This window comes from Glycine soja, chromosome 4 (assembly GCF_004193775.1).
Source record: "Glycine soja cultivar W05 chromosome 4, ASM419377v2, whole genome shotgun sequence".
In the NCBI taxonomy this organism is placed as follows: Eukaryota; Viridiplantae; Streptophyta; class Magnoliopsida; order Fabales; family Fabaceae; genus Glycine; species Glycine soja.
The window spans coordinates 51,144,778-51,166,764 of NC_041005.1; the positions used below are offsets into that span (position 1 = coordinate 51,144,778).

General features: G+C 31.8%; 2 protein-coding genes across 3 annotated transcripts; both read right to left on the reverse strand.

Annotated features, from left to right (window-relative positions):
* Nucleotides 1-2,978: 2,978 nt before the first annotated feature.
* LOC114410404 (protein disulfide-isomerase-like) lies at nt 2,979-7,223 on the reverse strand. The gene is made up of 10 exons (XM_028374342.1): nt 6,941-7,223; nt 6,587-6,617; nt 6,205-6,492; nt 5,940-6,128; nt 5,723-5,848; nt 4,663-4,800; nt 4,447-4,566; nt 4,155-4,272; nt 3,776-3,888; nt 2,979-3,569 (listed from the first exon to the last, which is right to left on the reverse strand). The coding sequence occupies exons 1-10, from the start codon at nt 7,117-7,119 to the stop codon at nt 3,330-3,332; spliced, it is 1,542 nt and encodes a 513-aa protein (XP_028230143.1). The 5' UTR covers nt 7,120-7,223; the 3' UTR covers nt 2,979-3,329.
* Nucleotides 7,224-10,986: 3,763 nt separating this feature from the next.
* On the reverse strand, nt 10,987-21,417 carry LOC114410406 (nitrate regulatory gene2 protein-like). Of its 2 annotated transcripts, XM_028374343.1 has the most exons (8): nt 19,958-21,417; nt 18,227-18,432; nt 17,583-17,806; nt 15,972-16,750; nt 13,132-13,269; nt 12,867-12,986; nt 11,933-12,040; nt 10,987-11,729 (listed from the first exon to the last, which is right to left on the reverse strand). In XM_028374343.1, the coding sequence occupies exons 1-5, from the start codon at nt 21,243-21,245 to the stop codon at nt 13,241-13,243; spliced, it is 2,526 nt and encodes an 841-aa protein (XP_028230144.1). In that variant the 5' UTR covers nt 21,246-21,417; the 3' UTR covers nt 10,987-11,729; nt 11,933-12,040; nt 12,867-12,986; nt 13,132-13,240. The 2 variants fall into 2 exon arrangements, with proteins under 2 accessions (XP_028230144.1, XP_028230145.1); XM_028374344.1 differs by lacking the exons at nt 10,987-11,729; nt 11,933-12,040; nt 12,867-12,986; nt 13,132-13,269 and having other exon boundaries at nt 15,500-16,750.
* Between the last annotated feature and the right edge of the window lie 570 nt (nt 21,418-21,987).

Sequence of the window (21,987 nt, forward strand, 5' to 3'; positions counted from 1 at the left end):
TGTCTGTCTACTCACTGCATATATATATGGCTCTTGCTTTCAACACACGCAATAGACCGTAACTGAACTAATTTGCTGTCAAGAAGTAATATCAGCGTTTTCGCTGACAAATGGTGTGTCTGGGGTATTGAATTACAGTGATCGGCCAGCACGTGCTTTCCACTGTTTTTCTTTTGTGACTTTGCATGTATCATGAACTTTTTCTTAAATGCTGTTGTCCAAAAAAAAAAAATCAAGCTTTTACAATAACTGATTGAAATATGAGACTTTATTCAAGAAAATCAAATCAAAATCACTCAAGTCAACAACTTGTTGATATAAGTGACTTTTAAATACATTTATTTTTCTTGGTTTATATATATATATATATAAATTTTTTTTGTTAAACACATTTATTTATTGTATAACGAGGTAATGAGGTCTCAATATATGAACTTTTCCAAATCATCCTTGTAAAGCCAAGTTATAAGATGAATTGACACGTAAATTTTGATTTAATAATTTTCTGATAAATAATATATTTTATATCAATCTAATACTTTCTATCACCCTAAAATAAGTTTCGTTCCAAACTATTTTACATAAATTAAGAAAAATTAATAAATAAATGAGAAAATAATTAATGGTTTTAGAAAACTAATCATAGTATTAATATTACATTAAAAAATTAAAATGACAAATATTAGATGTATTAATGTCTTAGTGGAAAAAATAATTAATATTATATTAAAAAATTTAAGTATAACACTTATTTTGAGATTTTTTTTTTCAAATTCAACACTTATTAGGTGTAATAGTATTTTTTTCTGTCATTCAGCAAAAAAAAGTATTTTTTTGTCTTCATGATACAAAGAGAAAAAACAAAATAATCTGATAAATCATTTTCAACATGTCGAATTAAATAAAAAAATTGTCACATAAACTTATTCTGTCGAGCCTATTGAATCAATAGAGAGATAAATCATTTTTTTATTAACCCTTATAAAATAGAACTCATTAATGCTTAAGAATAATAAAATTTTATTATGTTATTTTCTTTGCACATTATTCTATCATACTTCTTAATAATTTTGTATTTTTTTCTTTGTTATCTAAACTAAGGATATTCTTTATGGTAGACAATATTGTTTGAGTTAGATAAAGCTAAATAAGACTACTATGAACACTAAAGTTTACCCTCATAATATTCAATGCAGTTGCATATTTAAGACTAAAACTCGAAACATTTAATTAAGTTAGAATAACCTTACAAAAGTTGATCCACACATTTGGTGACTATTTTTTTATATTTTAACAGGATACAATAACCTTTTTTAATAGTAATGAAATTAATTTTGATAAAAAAAATAACCTTGTAATCGAAATTGAATTATTGATGAAACAAGTTACTTTTTTAGTAGTTATGATACAAATTATTATTTTTAATACCAATTGAACAAATTATGGTACATATTACCTTTTCCAAGATTGTATCATAATTAACTCTTTTACTACTAAAAATGACAACTTGCATCTAATTAAATTAATTTTTGTTAGAAAATATATCATAATTAGTTTTATTATTATTAAAAGATATACCATTAAAAAAGATTAATTGTATCGTAATGAATTTAATTTCAATTAGAAAATACTTTATATCATAATTAATTTGACATTAAAAGGTAATATTTAAAAAAAGATAAATTGTGTTTTGAATCAATTACACAAGAAAACTTATTATCGTTGTGTATTTCATTAACACTAGGGTGTGTAGTTTATTTATGAAAAAAAATTAACATCACGGAAAAATATTTCTTTTATATTTTTGTTTCAGATATATAATGAAAATAAGTGTTCATTGAATATAGGACATAACGTAAACTTATTCATTCTGTGAAAAACAAAAGAGGAAACTTATTTTTGTAAACAATAAGTTGTTAATTTTTTTTTAAAAAAAGACAAATTATTCTTTTACACTCAAAAGAGAGGTCAGAATAATATGGGCCCAATCCAAATAACTTATTGGACTCCGTCTCAAAACATCACATTTCTGAATGCAATGCTATGTACAATCTAAGATCATTAGTTTTAAGAATTAATGAAAGAGTTTGTTAGAAATCTATTTTGGTGTTAAAAAATTACATTACTAAAAGATCAAATATTTTTTTTTATACATTTTAAAAAATATTTATTATAAAACTCAATCATCTTCTTATACATATTAAATTGTAATTAAATAACAATATCAAAATATTAATATTATAATTAAATAAGTATTTAAATTATTTGTAAGTATATTATTTATTCTTAATGAAATCAATTAAAGAGAATACCATAATACAAACAATGCGCAAACATTTTGGTATATAATGCCGACAATGAAGATACAACCTTCTGCCATATAATACTTAAACCCAAGTCCACACTAATGGCCAAGTGGGTTAGAGGTATAAAATATGTAAATTATATTATATTAAATCAAAATTGTAATTTTTTAAAGATGTGGAGACTAAAATTATGGAAAAAAAGAGAATCAAAATTGCGGAAAAAGAATTAAACGAGAACTAAAAGTGAAATTTTTGCTTAAAAATAAAATTAAATACTATTTAGTACTAGAATAAAACATGTAGCTCAATGGGAATAATAATAATAATTAAAATCTCTTATTATTAATAATAAAAGCGTTCTTAATGATAGAAGAATGACTCATATAAATGCAATTGTTCAAGATAAAATTTCAGGTCTGTAGCATAAAAATAGATAATTAGAGTTAATTTCGATAAAAATCAGTTTTGAACTGTTGAACAAATCTGTTCAAAAATAAAATAAATTTGTATAAGCAAATTAAGTCAGCCACTTTTGTACTAGAAAATATACTATAGTAACAAATACGAAAATCAGATTTTAGGTAAAAGAAAAAAAAAAAAAACTTTAGGTAGAGCATGTGTATAACTGTATAAGGCCAAACACGGAGAAATACAGAGCAACTACTAACAGGGTTTGCAAAACACGCTTAACTGAAAATTTTATATCATAACATACGTCACGATATGAAACTTAAAATTACTATTAAGATATCTAGAGACTAGAGATACTGGGTGATCTAAAAACATCCATTAATTTAACTCGGATCCCAGCTACACCTTTCCCTGCACTAAACTCTACTACACCAAGCAAAAGCTCCCGTTTTTATTAAGTAAACCATACATAAAAGAAAACCGAAAAGAAAAGAAGATCAAAGGAAGATAGGTAGCACCTAAGGTTCACTAAATTCTGATAACGAGATACAAAAGGGTGTGCAGCCCACATGTAACTTTGTGTCTATATCCCATGTGAGGAACAGCTCCCTTTCAAAGCTCATCTTTTCCTTTTTCTTGCTCATCTTGTCCTTGTTCTTGCTGAGCAGGTTTATCTTGTCCTTGTTCTTGCTGAGCAGGTTTGTCCCGGTTCTTTTCGATGAATTCTATGATGTCTTCCTTGGTCCTACCCCCTTCGTATTGTGATAACTTTCCACTTGCTGACCTGAAGTACACGGTTGGATAACCTTGGACATCAAAGGTTTCACTTGGGATATCGTTGGCAGTTGCATCCTGGAGAGTGACATAAGACATGCAGAATATAATTAGCAAACAAAAAAACCTAGGACTATAATTTCATTAAAACGCATTTCCTAACTGCACAGATACACTCCCAGCTTTTTTACCACAGCTTTCAGTTTCAGCTGTCAAGGCTATACTTCTTGAAGCATCGATTGAAACAAATATAATCGAAGCTGAATACTAGATGCATTTCCTACCAGTTTTGCAATAACAACATCAGCATCACTTTGATATGAGATAGCAACTTCGTCCAATATTGGAGCCAACTGTTTGCAATGACCACACCAGGGAGCATAAAACTCCAGCAGAACTGTAAGGTGTTTGGGTTAGCAGTTATAATAGTGGAATGATAAAGGCAAATCACTAATTAACACAAATGATGTCTGAAGGATATAATCACAGATACATAACAGAGTATCAGAAGGATATCACATAACTTTTCATTAAAAACACGTTTGTTCCTTCATATAGTTTGCAACCAATAATGTGATATTTTTTGTTAGAGCACAGTGAATGCCAAAATCTATCTGATATCCATGGAATAAAACCAAATAAAAAAAGAAGTAAAGTACATACCATTCTTCCCAGATTTGAAAACAATGTCCTCAAGACTGTTCCCAACTACCACTTTAACAGGTTCATCGTTAGCTTCAGGAATGGGTTCAGACTTCACAAATGGTGCAACATTACCATCCTGAAATATTCAGAAAGAAAATGTTAAAATTTATAATTTTCAAGACAAATAATAGTCACAATTAGACAACACAAAATTAAAGAGTTCACTAAACTGATATATCCCAATCACTAAAATAAGATGCCAGATTAAATTAGGCGAAAGCAATATGCTACTAAGAGAAATAAGAATAACCTTGTACGCCTTCAACCAAGTTGGAATGTGATCAGCTTCCAAATTGGGTTTAAAAAACTTTTTCCCGTCATTGTGTTGAATGATAATTAGAGGTACTTGTTCTTCTTTCAGTCCAAAATACTACAAAGAGAAGCCATACTCAATGTCAAAAAAAATAAAATTCATATTGATATTAAGCAGAGAATAGCTACAGAATTTACATATTTTGATACAAACCTGGAAAGCACCTTGACTAGACTCAACATCTCCCACCAAAAAGCTTACACCCTGTTGTTTATGTTGCTCAGCAGCTTCACGGTATTTTGATTTGAAAGATTCAGCACCTTCGGCAGTGAAGTTGATGAACAACATTGCCTAACAATATCAAAACTTTAGTTTAGGTTTCTTGAACACAGTATAAAATGGGGAGAAAATCAAAACAAAGGAAATAATAAATATTTTGGAATAGAAAATGAGGTGAAAGGAAACAAATTCAGGAAAATGCTATGAAGTTCAGAATGGTAGGCTGATGGGGAGAACACTAAACAGAAAGTGAGGTTTATAGTTATCAATCTCGGATAGATGCCAGCTCCGAAAATGATATAACAGGACGCGGGAATGCCACAATTTTAAATATTATAATACAAAATAAAAAATTTATAATTTATATTGTACATATAAAAACTAGAAAAAAAATCATTGAAATTCCTGATACATAATAAGTCACTTTCACCATCAATCTAGGATCAATAAGAACATAATAATGGGAAAAAAGATTATAGAAGATAATGAAATTAATTGAAAAAGAACAAAACAGATCGGACGAAAATTAGTCAAATGTGAACTGGGAAGTCTAAAGGAAAGGAAGAAGAAACATAGGAACATTAGTAACAAAAAAAAAAGTACTGTAAAGCATGAAGGAATAAAGGTCAAAACAGAAGAAAAACTTTGTGCAACGGTCAAGGAAGAAGGCTTTGAAACCCTATGTTTTTTATGCAAAAAAAATGGCATTAGAAAATGTGGTAGAAATCACAATTGAATCCAAAAAACCCAGACATCGTTTCAGGGGTAAAAACGAGGTTTTGAAGTCTATGTCATGGTAGTGCGACTATAGCAGGCAAAGCCCCCAGTACCCCAATGGCAGCTATTTAAATCCACTCTGTGATCCTTTGCTATAGTGTTTATTGACAACATGGTGGGGTTGAATAAATATAAAATGCAATTGCAATAGTGTAATTAATAATAAATACTCCGCTTCAATATTGAAAGAATAAAATAGACTTAGATAGCTTCTTACCTTTGCATTGGGACTGTTGAAGAATTTGGCAACGAAAGGGTGATTGCTCGGATCATTGTTAAAGACAGTAACAACAGGGGTACTAGATTCCTCAACAAATTTCTCTAGAGCTTCCACATTGAAATCCTTCAAGCGCGAGACAATTTTGTACACAACCGAAATGAGATAAACACATAAAGATAAGATTGCAAATTCAATCCGCAGAAATCAACACTACCTGGAAGTCAACAAAAAGTTCATCGAATGGCTTGAACAACCTAACTACGGGACCAGAAACTGATGACTCTCCTCTTGGAAGGTGTTTGGCATTCAGAGTGTGACCGAAGTCATAGTCAGAACGCAACTTCTCTGCTAAGGCAGAAAAGTTGTCAAACTCCTCTCCAGAAAATTTCGGGAAAACTCCAACCTGAAAACATAGGAAGACATTATTACAGACCAATATGATTTGAAATAAAGCAAAAACGAAACAATCGGTCACTTACAATAGCAACTTTATTTTCACCAATGAAAGCAGTAGCTTCATCAGCAGATTTAATTTCAGTTGAAGCAGGACCACTTTGTTTCTTCAAATAGTCAACGATGCCATCTGCTTCACGGGGACCTTTGTATTCCTGAACATTCTTTCCCCCATTTCTCAGAATCTTAATTGTTGGGTATCCCCTAACATCATATTGAGATGCAAGGTCTTTGTTCTTCTCCTCATTGGCATCAATTTTAGCCAAAACAACCGGAGGATCATGACTACTCAAGATAGAAGCAGCTTTCTCATACTGCAGAAAAAGATATTCCAGAAATTCATCGTTTGCATAATCTTACCATATAAATTCAAAGGAAACCCCAAAATTAAAGGAGAAACACAATTACCTCGGGAGCAAGCTTCTTACAGTGGCCACACCTAGAAAGAAAGAAAAAACAAAAATCATACGAAAATCAGAAAATCGAAATGCACTAATATTGATAACAATCGATCTCCATGAAATCGATTTTGACCAATTGATTTAAAATGAAAAATCGAGCACTAACACAAAACGAATAAACTGTAAAAATTAAACGAGAGTAAAATGCAGACATCAGTATAGACACAAATTTATGACAGGAAATCAACAAAAGGTAAGATCTAAAACAAAGTGGAAGCAAATGTAACAGATCATGACAAGTAAAGTAAGCATCAACCAGGGACAAAAAAGAGCAGAAACAAATGACAGAATCGAAACATACCATGGAGCGTAGAACTCGACGACGATGAAATCGTGCTTGCTGACAGTGTCATGAAAGTTAGAGTGATCCAATGTGAGTACGAACTCTTTCTCCGATGATTCCTCAGCGGAGATCTGAAAAGGAAGAAGGAGAGAAAGAGCAAACACGAAGAAGAAGCACGTCGAAACCCTACCCGCCATTGTTCCTCTGAAAATGCTATGAAAAAATTTGGGCTTCGTAGACAGTCACGAGAAGGGGGTTTTGAAGGAGTAGAAACAGAACCGGAAATGCATAACGTATGACACGTGCGACATTTTCTCAGATATTTTGGACTTTTGATACAGTGTGACGAATCTCATGTCCCCACGTTGGCACTCTCTCTTACGTGGCGAAATATCATTCGACAATTCTTGTCACACCAATGTTTTCTCTTTTTTTCATATTTTTAGGTTAATTTTTTTTTCTTTTCAGTCAATAAATAAATAAAAGTTTCCAATGCTTTTCTTCAGTGCATAATGAAGAGGAATTTTTAAAATAGGGGCTATAATTAAGTGATAAACTGATTATGCTTTTCAGGGTGCTGATCCTGTGTAGGTGAGGTGTATGTTAAGATGAGATGGATTTGAATTTGAATGCTTGCGTGGTCAATTTGTTGTCTTGTTGATTAAGGGAAAGAGTTTACTGTTGATAATATCATTTGGCTTTTTTTTGTTAAGTTTCTTAACAGCAGTTAATACATCATTAAATGGTTGACTACTAACTTGGCAAAACAAAGAAGCAAATCGTTGAATATCGAAATGGATGTGTATTCTATATACTGTAGTACTAGTATTCTTCAATAAATTCAAAATTTTGTCAATTATGTTTAATATCTTCATTTGAATATTTAATTTTCTTATATATTTATCCTTTTCAATTTTTTTTTTTTATTTATATTTATAAATTAAATTTTAATAGTTTTTAAATAAATTATTATTGATAAAGCATCATCTTATGTCGTAATTTTAATTATTTATTATAAATTTCAAATGTAATTTTTACATTTAAAAATATTCATTCATTATGAATCTAACTGTAATATAATTTAAATATTAAAAATATTTTTTTATGATCTTTAATTATATAAAAAAATAATATTTATAATGCACAACTTTATTTTAAATTATAATTATAATAAACAAACAACTGATAATTGAATTCTCCTTATCTTTTGGATTCTTTTCTCTAAACTTTAAAATATATCATCTTTTATACTTTATCTTTTTAAATTTCAATAAAAGTATTAATAAGATATATTTTTATATCCACTAGTTGTTTAAAAAAATAGTCTCTAAAGATTAAAAAATTATTTTCTAAAATTAAGGATTAAAATGATTTTTTTTATTTTAGGACGTCAAAACAAATTTTACTCCAAATTTCATAAATAAAAATATAATTAAAAATGAGAGAAATGTCAACTTTCCTTTTTGGTTTTTAGGAGTAGGCAATATGTGTTATAGTAAATGCATGTTGGGTTTTAAAAAAATCAATTCAATTTTAAATATAAATTATATTAAATGCTAAATAAAATAATTCAGACCTACATCAATAAAGATTAAAATTAAAAAAAAAATGAATGAACATGTACTTGGTCCCAGTAATAATGAGTTCAATATGCTTAAATTAAAGGTTACACGTTCAAATTTTGATTATTACATGTATTAAAAAACTGATTGAAAGGGATAATATACTTTTGATTTTAATGTATATGTATGGAGAATATAACATAATTTTATATTGATAATAAGTTATGACGGTTTAAATTAATTTAATATAATTATATTTTAAAAGTCAACAAATTTTTCATAAAATAAATTATAATTAAACAAATGTATAAAATTTTTTATATTATTAATATATAAACTTTTTTCTCGTATGTACTATTAAGTGTCATCAAATTCTCTAAAATAAATTAGTTTGGATAAATCATCGAAATCTCCTCACAATTGCATGTATGTATTAAAAAAATAGAAGAAAAGTTTATGGTAACAGAGAAGAGTTTTTTAGCAAGTTCAAGCAATAAATTGCATTTTTACTGTGAGAAATGTTAGTTAATAATTAGTTATTTACTGCAATCATTTGATCTCAACAAAATAAATAATAATAAGAAGTAATTCTAAGAGAGTTATTCTTGAAGTAAGAAAATATATTTTCATTAATTTTTTTAAATATATAATTTATCTAATAATTAAATTTATAACAAATAATTATATTTAAACGTATAAATAATTTTTCATATCTGTGATCAATAATTTATATTGAAATACAATGTTATTTTAAATTATTGATAATTTATTTTAAAAAATATATTCAAATTAAAATTACAACTAAATATATTGAAAATGATAAATTAAAAGAAATATGAGAATAAGAAAAATCCTCAAAGACACTAATGTTAAAGAAAAATTTCTCACAAGAAGAATCCTTAAAGACACTCATGTTAAAGAAAAATCCTTAATGACAGCTAAAGAGTAACTATTTATCAGTTAATTTTTAAACATGTAAACGTACTCTGTTTAGGTAACAAGCAAGTATGGCCAAGTAGGGAGAAATATTCTTCAACTATTACTAAAAACGGGTTTGTGAACTACGCATCTTTAGTGTGTGTTTCATTTATATTTTGATTAAAAATAATTTAAACCATTAACATAATTAAAATATCAAATATTCCTATTAATATCAATTGCAAATTTTATATTAAAACACATAAATTAATTTTAATCATAGACCAACAACAACAATTAATTAAAGTAATAATGATTTGTATTTCTTAATTAAATAGTTTAGAATTCAAATTTTTGTTCTCGATATGAAATAGATCACATTAGGGGGGAAATAATACTCATGATTCTTGAGAAACATTAATTAATAATTGTATATTTTGAAATGTTTATATTATTTTAAGAAAATATTATCCAATTGAAAGTTATAAAATAATGTAATAATTGTTAAAATTACAACGATATAATTTGATCATTCTTCTTCCTTAAATAACTTTATATATATATATATATATATATATATATAAATTATACATTGAAAATGTAAAATTATTTTATATTGTCGTCCAATTATAATTATTGATTAATATGACTTTTAAAATAATTATTATAAAACTTATCATATTGTGATTATACATTTATTTTCCACTATGCATAATCTATTTTCTCTATCATTAATCTACTTCATAATTAGTTATATTTTCCATTGCTGAAACGACCAGTGGGCATTCCAAAATCAATTTCATAGAGATCATGGTGAAATACCCATCAGAAAGGATATTACACAAAATGAATTAGATCAAGTGTTCAAGCAGGGGCCTCTATTTTGTTCTGGTTCTTTTACTCAGATGGAGATACAGTGAGTTTTATAATGTGCAAGGGGGTTAAGGTGAAATATCCAAATAGGTTCCACCAACTGTTACTCTTGTTGAAGCGCATATAATGGGCCCACCAAGAATTTTCATAATATTGTGTGATAAAACATAGCTTAATTGTTTAGTAGGCTAGAAAACTATGTTTGCCCTCTGCTAAAATATAGCTCCATTTTTTTATTATATAGCATAAAAAAAAATCTTAGTACATGTCACAAATCGTAAGCATAAAGGCATCACCCGTGAGTGAAAATGATTTAGTCAATAAATTGATAAGGGGGGTAGCCGTGCAATTATGAAATGATCCCAGTCTTCCCAATTGATTCTAAAAAGCGAAAGGAGGAGCATTGGACTAAATTCATGGTGGAACTGGAAAGTGCTCATTGTTGCATTAACATTGACAGAATTGGTAGCCATTGGTAATTAGTGGTAATGTTAATGTGCGTCAGATTGTGAATTTATTGACGAATTTAAACAAGCCTTGTAGTGGAGCCATCTACACGCATTCACTCTTGTGATATAGAGTAAATGAGTTCCAAATGAGAATTTGTTGAATCTAAAAAATCTTAACACTAGCATTAGCATTTTCATGAGTTTTAGCTTTCATTGCATTAATGAATGGATGAGGATAACGATAATTAGACAAGTTTTGAAATTTAAAAAATTAATAATTTATTTGTTGAATCATTACATGTTTTCTGAATTTACACTATAAAAAACTTGATATGACCCTTAATAAAATCATCAAAAATAAACTTATTGACGTGAAATGCCTTGTGATGTTAATGAATAGTAATCAAACTACCCTTACTATCAATAGTAATACATCTTTGATGTACTCATCAGTTCTCCTAAAATTAGAGTAAGATTGAGTACAGTGTGTTGTAAGCTGTTACGCTATTCTATCCGAATAACAGGGTTAAAAAAAGAAAACTATATATTTGTTTAAAGGACAAAATTGGTTATTAATTAAAGTATAAAGTTAGAATGTTATTTTTAAAATAAATTTTATAACCGGTTTTGGCTATAACCAATTATATTAACTGGGGCTTTGGTTATAACCGGTTATATAACCAGATTTTAAAAAATCAAAACCAGTTTTGTTTTTACCAAACCAAAACCCAAACGGTATAGAATCCAATTGTCATGAGCTCCCCTAATTCCAATGAAAATGGGCAACAAATGATCTACAGACAGTTAGCTACCTTTTCAAAGCTCATTTTTTCCTTGTTCTTGTTGAGCAGGTTTGTCGCGGTTCTTTTCAATGAATTCTATGATGTCTTCCTTAGTCCTATTGCCATCGTATTGTGATATCTTTCCACTTGCTGACGTGAAGTACACAGTTGGATAACTTATGAATTCAAAGGTTTCTCTTGGGATATAGTTTGCAATTCCATCCTGGAAAGTGACAAACAACATGCAGAATAAAACTTAGCATAGAAAACATAAGACCATAATTTCATACATTTTATTTCTTATTACACTCTGAGCTATTGTACCACAGCTTTCAGTCAGCTGTTATGGCTACTTCTTCAAGCATTGATTGAAACAAATATACTATATCATAATAATCAAAGATGAAAACTAGATACATTTCTTACCAGTTTTGCAATAATAACATCAGCATCACTTTGATATGACAACTTCCGCCAATATTGGAGCCAACTCTATGCAAGAACCACACCAGGGAGAATAAAACTCCAGCAGAACTGCAAGGTGTTTGTGTTAGTAGAATGGGACATGTTGAAGTCTCACATCAAATAAAGATAGTGTCGAGATAAACTACATAAGTGGGAAACAATCCTCACTTTACAAGTTGATTTTGTAGAGTTGAGTTAAGCTTATGAAAACTAATTACAAACTAATTTAGTATAGGCTATAATCAAATCAACCAGCATTGGCTACTTTGATGGCACATTCTATTTTGCTAACATCTTTATATTTTAAGAAAATAATTCAATCGATTTTTGTTAAACTTTCTTTTAATTACATAAAAGAATAGACCTTTCTTTAATGTTTAACATAACTTTTGACTAAAAAAATTAAGTCTGTTCCTTTGTAATTTGCAACCAATGATAATAGCAATAGATTCATTGCATTATCATATCTATCAGCTTCATGTAAAGGTTGAGATTACAAAAACTCGAGACATATTCATTATTTATTCATCTAAATTGAACTATAATGTAAAGCTCTTTCACATGCAAAGAACATTAGAACAATGAATGCCAAAATCTATCTTATAATTCGTGGAATAAAACCAAATAGAAAAAGTAATACTATAACATTCTTCCCAGAATTGAAAACTATGTCCTGGATACTGTCCCCAACTACAACTTTAACAGGTTCATTGTTATCTTCAGAAATAGGTTCAGACTTAAAATATGGGGCAATATTTTCTTCCTGAAATATTCAGAAAGAAAATGATAAACTTTATAGTTTTCAAGACAAGTAACTGCCACAATAGTTTAAAATTAGTTCACTACAAGATAAAATCAGGCAAAAACAAAAACTACTAAGACAAATAAGAATAACCTTGCATGCCTTCAACCAAGTTGAAATGTGATCAGGTTCCAAATTGGGTTTAAGAAATTTCTTCCCATCATTACGTTGTACGATAATTAGAGGTACTTGGCCTTCCTTCACTCCAAAATACTGTCAAGACAAGCCATACACTTGTCATATATTGATATTAAGCAGAGAATAACTACAGAATGTTACAACTTGAGCTTTTTTATTTAACGTACCTTGATTTAACACACACTAAATTACAGAATGTTTAACATATTTTGATACGAACCTGGAAAGAACCTTTAGTAGACTTAGCATCTCCAACCAGAAAGCGTAAACCCTGTTGTCTATATTGCTCAGCAGCTTCTCTGTATCTTGATTTGAAAAATCCAGCACCTTCAGCAGTGAAGTTGATAAACAACATTACCTATCAAAATTATGACTTTAATTTAGGTTTCCTTAACACGGGATATGATGGGGAGAAAACCAGATGAATTTTTTTGTGGAATGGTCAAGGAAGAAAGCCTTCAAAGCCTATTATGTTATTGAAGCAAACAATGCATTAGAAAATGGGAAAGAAACCACAATTTTACCCAAAAAAAAAAACATTAGACAATCTTTTTGGGGGTAAAAATGAATTTTTGAAGTCTGTCATAGTAGCACCACTGTATCACGCAAAAAGCCGCTACAGGGACCACAGTAGTTCAATATTGAAAGAACAAAATTGACTTAGAATAGCTTATTACCTTTGTATTGGGACTGCTGAAGAATTTGGCAATAAAATAATACTATTGTTTGTCATGTGTGATAATCATATAAATACGCCTATGTTTTATTGATACCACTATTGGGCGAAAAGCTTATAATTTAAGGGAACGTAATTAGTGCATAGATATAATCATAAAGGAAAAAAGATTTGAGATTGAGACATCCAATATAGAAAAGGATGGGAATGATCTGCAATTTTCGTTTGGCATGCAGCATATCCAAATATCAAAATCTTGTTTTAAAATGAAGATATAACACTATTTTAGTTTTAATAGATATCGTAACAAAGAAATTTAATAGATTTGGCAACATTGTTGAGATATACTTGACTTGGCTTCTTCATTTACTTTTTCTCAGTATAAGACTATGTTCATGTGGCCTTCATTAATGTTTCCCTAAATTTTTGGTACTGTGTGGTGTGTCTATGTGGGGGACGTAATTATTACGTAGAAAAAGAGTAGAAAAAAAAATGAAAAGTAATTCTCAAGGCTCAAACACTCAAATATATAATGGAAAACAAATTACTTGAACTAAAGTAGTGTGATAGAAATGTAAGACCCACTTAAATTTTTGAAAATTTTCTTTTCTATTCCTTGGTTTCTCCTTTACCAAAATGACCATTAAGGTCACTTGACACTAATTTGAAATGAGAGAGGCATGATAAGTTAATAACACTTATGCACAAACTTGGAAGAGTTTTTTTTTTTTTTTTTTCAATGCCTATCAAAATCTCAAAACTGATTCAAAACACACAGTGCATGTAGTCATGACTCATGTACAACCTTTTTAAGTAAACATTCAAATGCATGTCAACGTTCAAACTTGTCAACACTCTAAATATACTATTATGTTTGCTTAAACATTGACAAAGTAAACATTAATCGGGAAATAAATAAAAAAAAAGAAGAAGAGTAGAAACAAACGAGAACGGAAACATACCATGGTGCGTAGAACTCAACGACGATGAGATGCTTATAGTGTCTGAGAAGTTTGAGTGATCTAACGTGAGAACATACGACTCGTTAGCCGAAATCTGAGAAGGAACTGATGCGAAAAGAAAGAGAGTGAATCCTAAGGGGAGGTAAATCGTAATTCTACCCACCACCATCGTTGCTCTGTCTGAAGAAACTTTTGGACTTCTTAGACTGACATTGACAAGGGTCAAATTGGAGCAGCAACAGAATGCTGAAGTACGAAATTATTTCTAAATAATTTGAAATTTTGGTATTGGCTCCATCAGGTACAGCGAATCCACTCTTCCCACGTTAGCACTCTTCCTTACGTGGCTGAATCTAATTCGATAATTCTTGTCACATCCACGTTTTTTTTTTCTTTCTCTACATTTTTTATTTTTGTGTTTAATATTCCTTTTCATTTCTATATGAAATATATATGGTTTTTTTTTTATAATATGAGATATACATGTAGGAGTTTAAAATAGGACGATAATCATCAATAGTCAGATGAAGACAGATGTCATAACGCATATCATCAACAGATATATGAAAGCTCTTCGCATGTGAATTTTGTGAACTCTACTCATGTATTTGGTAAGAGGAAAAGAACAGGGTAAATGAAAATAATGAACAAATTAGAATGTATGGAATTACGTGAGAAGCGTAGTATTTGATATGAAAAAAAAATAGAAAAAAGAGAACGATTACAATATGTAAAAATCCATTACGATATTTTTTTTACTGTAATTAATATATGTAAAAAGTGATTGTGATGTGTGAAAAAGGGATGAAATCAATTGTTTTTACGTTTTTTAGCAAAATTTGAAATCAACAGTAACAACTAAAATCACAAGATAAAAACTGTCAAAAAGTGCCAAAAATACATTATCATGAGATGATGACTTGAAGCTTTCAATAGAGTCGAACAGAATCGAAACTGCAAGAAATAAATGCATATTTTAATTCACCAGCTCATCTTGAAACTTCTACAAAATTGATTTGTTTCCTCTCGATAAGATCCTACTCCTTCCTAGGCATATGCAACATATACAGTCCACCTACAAGTTACAACCAATCAATCAATAAATGAATTTTTGTTTTTGTCTGTACAATTTTCCCCTAACTGTAGATTGGGTGTTACCGGAGCTGAATTCAAGATGACCACTCCTGACATTTAGGCACCCAAACCCTTCATCGCTGAAACATGTTCCAAGAAAACCTCTTTAGGGTAATTCAAGAGGTCCTTTCCTACATAATAAGACTAACTCTAGCTGCAAAACTGGTGGGTTAGTTCTAAATCTTCCATGTACTCTCTAAACTCCCCCAATCAATCCACACTAGTAAATGCAATCACTATGACCTCAAAAGAAACCAAATAGCTGGAATCTCTACGAGTCCCCAGCACTTTGAAGCCTGACTTGTTCATGAGCTTTCACCACCTCTGAAGTGAAACTCTCCAATGTCTTAAAAATAGGAATTAAACCAGCTTGTAAACTATTATTAGCTGCATCACGAACAAGTTTAATGGCTTCTTTATGCCTGACCCTCTCTTCCTGCAATTTCTTCTTCATAGAATCTAAATCCACTTTTAGATCATCTAGTGGTGAAACACCACTATCAGAAGCAAGCTTTGACAATGCAATCTTTCCCGAAACTTTATCATGCTCATGTTCTGAGCCTCCCATTTCTGTGCGCAAAGTTCTAAGCTGTTTCTCAAAGTCCTTTCTAAGATACTCTGCTTTGATTCTCTGCCGTTGCACTTCATCTTGCCTTTCCCATAACTCATGTAGTTTTAGAGCAAATTCATGCATGGCCTCTGCCACTCCAGTTTCTGAAATTCTATTCATTGCATGATTCCAATCATTGCAAATTATAAAAACTGGCGGAGCATCAAACCGACTTGGAGAGAATGGAGCAATACCATCAGCTGTTTCTTCAGGTTCATTAGGAAGGCACCTTATGAGCCACTCGTTCAAATTCTTGACATAAGATTTTTGAGTCTTAACCCAATTGTTGAACTGACTGCACCAATTCAAAAGCTCCTTTTCAAGTTCTACAATGGCCTTCAAACCTTCATCTCCTTGCAGACCTATGTTAATCTTGAGAGACTGACTTTTACTCTCCATGATAGCTTGGAACTGTTTCTGGTGACATTTGAGCATGAACTTCCACATTCTTATGAATCTGCTGACAAATAGGTATTCATCAAATCAATAGCTCCATAACTTGTAAGCGAAAATATAGATTTAGCCATTTCAAAACCAAATAGGATAATACAGATGATGATGATGTAAATTGAAGCAAAAAAATAATGATGATCTAAACACATCTTCAACCACTAACCACTGATGAGAGATAATCACTGAAGCCTATTTCTCATCAATCACTCAAAGATATACTTTGACTCTGTCATCCCTCTATACATCTTAATAAGACAAAATCCTCAATAGAATGTCTGATTTGGCACATAAAGTACCTTGCCACCATCAATTCTTGGCCTCTTGGATCCCGGGGCTCTGATATCAGCATTAATAATGACAGTAAGGTTTTTAAATTGCAAACTCAAACATTCCACAAGGGATTTCTCATTCTTAGATAAACAGAGTTGCATTGAGCCAATTGAATTGTGGGGAACAAAACTGTTAATTGAAGTATCTAAGGAGGAGAACAACAGGGTTTTACTCAATTAATTTGTACAAAAAAAGAAAACAATTATAACAGTTGGATCATTAACTATCGTCAAGATTCACAAAGAGACATTAAATCATGGCCAACAATGATATGAAACTTCAAAATGCGGCTCTTGTGTGTTCACAAGCATTAATACTTCATTACCTATTTTAGTCTAATCTTTATAAGGTAAGAAGAGAGGCCAAACAGATTTCCCCTTTGAAATAATAACAAAAAAGCTTTTTGGCAGTATTTTCTTATAAAAGTTTTAAACTTTTGTGACCAGAAATTAATAAGCAATGACAGATAAATATTAGCATAGTGAATAAGAGAAGCAATTTGATACCCATTAATCAATGCTGCAAGTTGAGGCTGCAACTCATTATCCCTCAATTTATGTATTCTTCCCATTATAGTTTCAGCAGTTCTGATGCAAATATTGATTTTTGTTTGCAACTTCCTTATTGATGCCCTAGTAGCATCAATTTTACTAGATTCAGCTCCTAGATTATCCAATGTTTTCAGTCTCTTGAACTTTTTCTCATAAATAGCTCGTAACCTCTCTTCATCCTGAGAACAGGACAAAAATATGAACATATGAGCACAATTTGAAATTAACACAAAGTATGATATTATCTAAAGTCACTTATCAATACAAGTGTGTGATATAATCTACAATTTATTGATTATACAAGTAATGTATCATAGAAAATGATGTTGAATATACAGGACATATTTGACATAAAAAATACATGTTATTAAGTAATGAAGTTTCAAATTATATCCTCTCCTCTCCAACAACATGAAGGTACGAAAGGGAAACTATATCGTAAAGAAATTTAGAAAACTTTGTCCTCAACAAGTAGGCCAGACAGCAAATCAGTAAGATGGATACCAAACTATGAATAGCTCCAACCATTTCTAATTTTATGATTCATTTCAGTTTAAAGAATCTAAAATCAAATAATTTAAAACCAATCATACTAATACCTTGACTTCCTTATACAATTTCTTCTCCCATGCATAAAGTTTCTCCAATGTGGATGAAAGATTTTCTGGATTTGTCTTGAACTCTTTCCCAGGTTCCCCACAGTATGCTTGTGCCAATTTTATTTCCCTAGAAGAAAATTGTATAGATAGAGGATCTGAAGGTAGCCTGGAAGGTGCTACCATCTGCAAGATTCTGGAAAAGATAACTGCATAAAAACACATAACAAGACATTTAGTTGATCAATGTTTCAAACTCATCGTAAATGATGGTATGGATAATAAAATATACAAAAAAATTTAACAATAAAGCCCCACAAATGCACACATGTATGTGTGTGTGTATGCATGCATGCAGTAGAAAATTCATCTGAAGGACTCAGTTTACTTTGATCTTTAAATCAAACTGCACCTTCATTTTCTTGAGGCACAAGCATGGGAGGCCGGAGTAAGGAAATATAAAACTAATGGTTGCAAAATGAAATATATATTCCCATTATAAATATTCAACTTGGTTGACAATTGATCACACAATCTAGTACCGACTGCAGTCTGTCTACACTATACTGACTAACTTATTTGTTTTAGCCTTTTAGGGGAGGAGACAAAAAGGTGAATAGTACAGAAGAAAATCAGTGATTCTCTACGAAGGGAGTAAAACCACAAAACACATTTTATTAATAATTTAATATAATCAATAACACTCAGCATAGGAATCATTTTGCCTGTGGAACTCATGCTTGCCAAACCAACACGAGCCTATTGCAGAAAGTTGTAAAGAAAACTGTTTTACAATAAATCATGCTCCATTTAATGAAGTAATTAACTTCTTCCCTTTTTCTCAATGCTATCTAGTTTTGTTGAGATAATGTTTGTTTACATACATACAGACAGATCATCACAATGAAAACAGTGTGCATAGAATGATCATCAAATTGCATAACTCATGTTTATTCTAGCAAGTTAAAAGCATGCTACCAAAGCCAAAAGAACAAATAATTTTTTTAAAAAAAAATCAGAAGACAACTCAAGCTATGTTTGGATTAAAGCTGGAAGCAAATTTCAATGCACAAAATGAAGAAAGAAATTGTTATTTTGAGAATAAAAATACTCTTGAGCTCTCTCAACTAAAATCCAAACATGCACTCAGCTGGTAAACAGGCTGGGGTGTTTCAGACACTTGGTCCCTACTTCCTAGTATCCGTAAACAATGCACCTAATAATTTGCAAAGATTCCACAGTTTTTGTTACTTCCTTAACAAAATAAGACCCCCTTCCCTTCCCCTGCTGAGGGAGAACAAGGATGAAAAAGAAAACATACAGACTACAGTGTTCCTCTAGAGTGTGGTGTACTCCTTGGAGCTGAACTCATCTCAGCTTATTTTCTGAATAGAAGAAATTACTATTACGCAAAAGCCAAAACATGGAGAGACTAAATCTAATCAAATCTAAAATAAAGCAAGCAAAACTAGCTTATTATAATTCTAACTTAATTACAAGATAACCCTAAATCAAAAACCCTAATTATATATCCAAAGTCCCAAAAGGAGCAAATTAGCCAATCTATGTCACGTTCCCTTCTTCAACAGGTTTAGCAAAAGAAGCAAATAAGCCAAATACCAACACGCACACATCACCATCCACAAACTCAAGTTCCCCACACACAAACCAAAACCCCATCCATAACTTATAATAAGTCATAACATTTCACTGAAAAAGACAGAACATTGATACCTCTAAGGGCAGCAACCCTAGATCGATAAGGTGGTTTGCAAACCTCAAGCAACAGCGCAACCTCTTTTCCAAAATTCGACGCCGTCACAAACTCACCCTGAATCTCCTCAACAACCTCGAGGAGATCCCTGGTGCCATGTGCGGACAAAGTGGTGACGCTGCTCAAAACGGAGGAGTCACCGTCCACCGTCGTAACGGTCGCTTCGTCAATCTCAAAACTCACTCCTTTCTTCGCACCGCGCTCTTCGGAAGCAACAGTGTCGGGACTGCTCTTAATCTCTTTCTCGACGGAGCCATTATCGCTGCCGTCATGGAACCTCACCGTCTTGGAACTCCCCTCGCTGCTACTCACCTGCTGCAACGGCACCGTTTTGGTATTCGAAGGCCCCTCCCCGAAATCCCTAACTCCAACAACACCAAAACCCTTCTGCTCTCCCACCTTCTTCTTCTCCTTCTTCAACGGAACCTCTTTCTCTTTCTCTTTCATTATTTCGTGTTCCGTTTCTTCTTCTAACTCCGGAATCCCCTCTCTCTCCCTCACTTCCTTCGAATCGGGGCTGCTCGCACTCGACCCGAACCGAGGCGGGTAACTCGGGTAACCATTGTCGAAATTATCGAAGAAGTTGAGGAAGTCCCAGGTGGAGACGCGAGGAGGAGACGGCGGCGCCGGAGGAGGACGCGGCGGAGAATACGACGGTCCAGGAGGAGGGTAATAAGGGTAATCCCCACCTGGAAACCCGTAGAAACCGGTGTTGGCGTGGCCGTAAGAAGGATCAGGCCATTGTCCATTGGTTGCCACGTGTCTCTCGGGCTCTTCGTAGACCATGGGTTTTCCACGAGGGACAGACCTCTTCATGTAGTGGGCGTAATGGTAATTTTGATAGTATCCATAAGGAGGCGGGTCGGATTCTGGGGAATCGTGAATATGAGGCGAAGAAGAATGAGAAGGAGAACTTAATTCGGATCCAGAGGAGAGGGGTAAGTGAGAACCGTTGGGGGAATCGGCGTGAGAAATGGAAGGGGAAGAGGATGAGAGTTTGTTGTTGATGCTTTTGGTTTCGGAAGGTAATGTGAGAACCGGAGAGGAGGAACCGGTGGTGGTGGTGGTGAGGTCTTGTTCGGCGAACTTGTGAAGCGCGTCGCCGATTTCTCTCAGCGAACGGAAATACGCCACGTGTGCAGCGGCGAGAGCGTAGCGTTGCTCCGATGCGGCTTTGAGGAACGCCTTTCGCTCCCGGCAAAGAACCACCGCGGGGAAGTCCTCGACCTTGGACCCGCCGCAGCCCATGTGAGTGAGCCGAGATGGGAGAAGAGCATGCTTCAGCGTGGCATAATGAAGAAGAAGGTATGTAAAATCATCTGACTGGTCTTCTGGTCTGCATGCAATTTTTAATTAAGGGATAGTGCAGAAGAAGAAGAAGAAGAAGAAGAAGAAGAAGTCCTTTCATCATTATACCATCTCATGCTCTTTCTTTTTATTTATTTGGATGCTTTCACGCTCGCAGTAACTTTCACGAGCCTGCTTGCAAATTCATTCCACGTGTTTATTACCCATGCACCTTTGACGTCAATATTCTGCCATGAGGTGGCCTCCCATTAATATTTTTCAATGCTTCCATGGGGTTAATGGGATTTGTGTAATTTTATTGATAAATTTAAATCCAACAAACTTAATTATAAACAAATTCAGTCAATTGGCTCTAAATTTTTTTAAATGAATAAATGGTTTCAATGTTATTATAATATTTTTAATTTAGATAAAAATATTAACATCAGAAAATATAAATAAAATAATGAAAAAAAATAAAACCAATAGCTAAAAAACATTATTTAATTTAATAATTTATATTAAAAAACTAAGTGTTTTATTTAATAATTTATTTTTTATATAATAAATTTAATTTGATTTCATAATTAGGTCACAAGTTCAAAAATAGAATTGTTACTCGACTTGTTGCAATTAATTAGTCTAAATGAGTTGTATTGAGTTTGATCTGAATCCTAAAAAAAATCATACTAAACTGATTAGG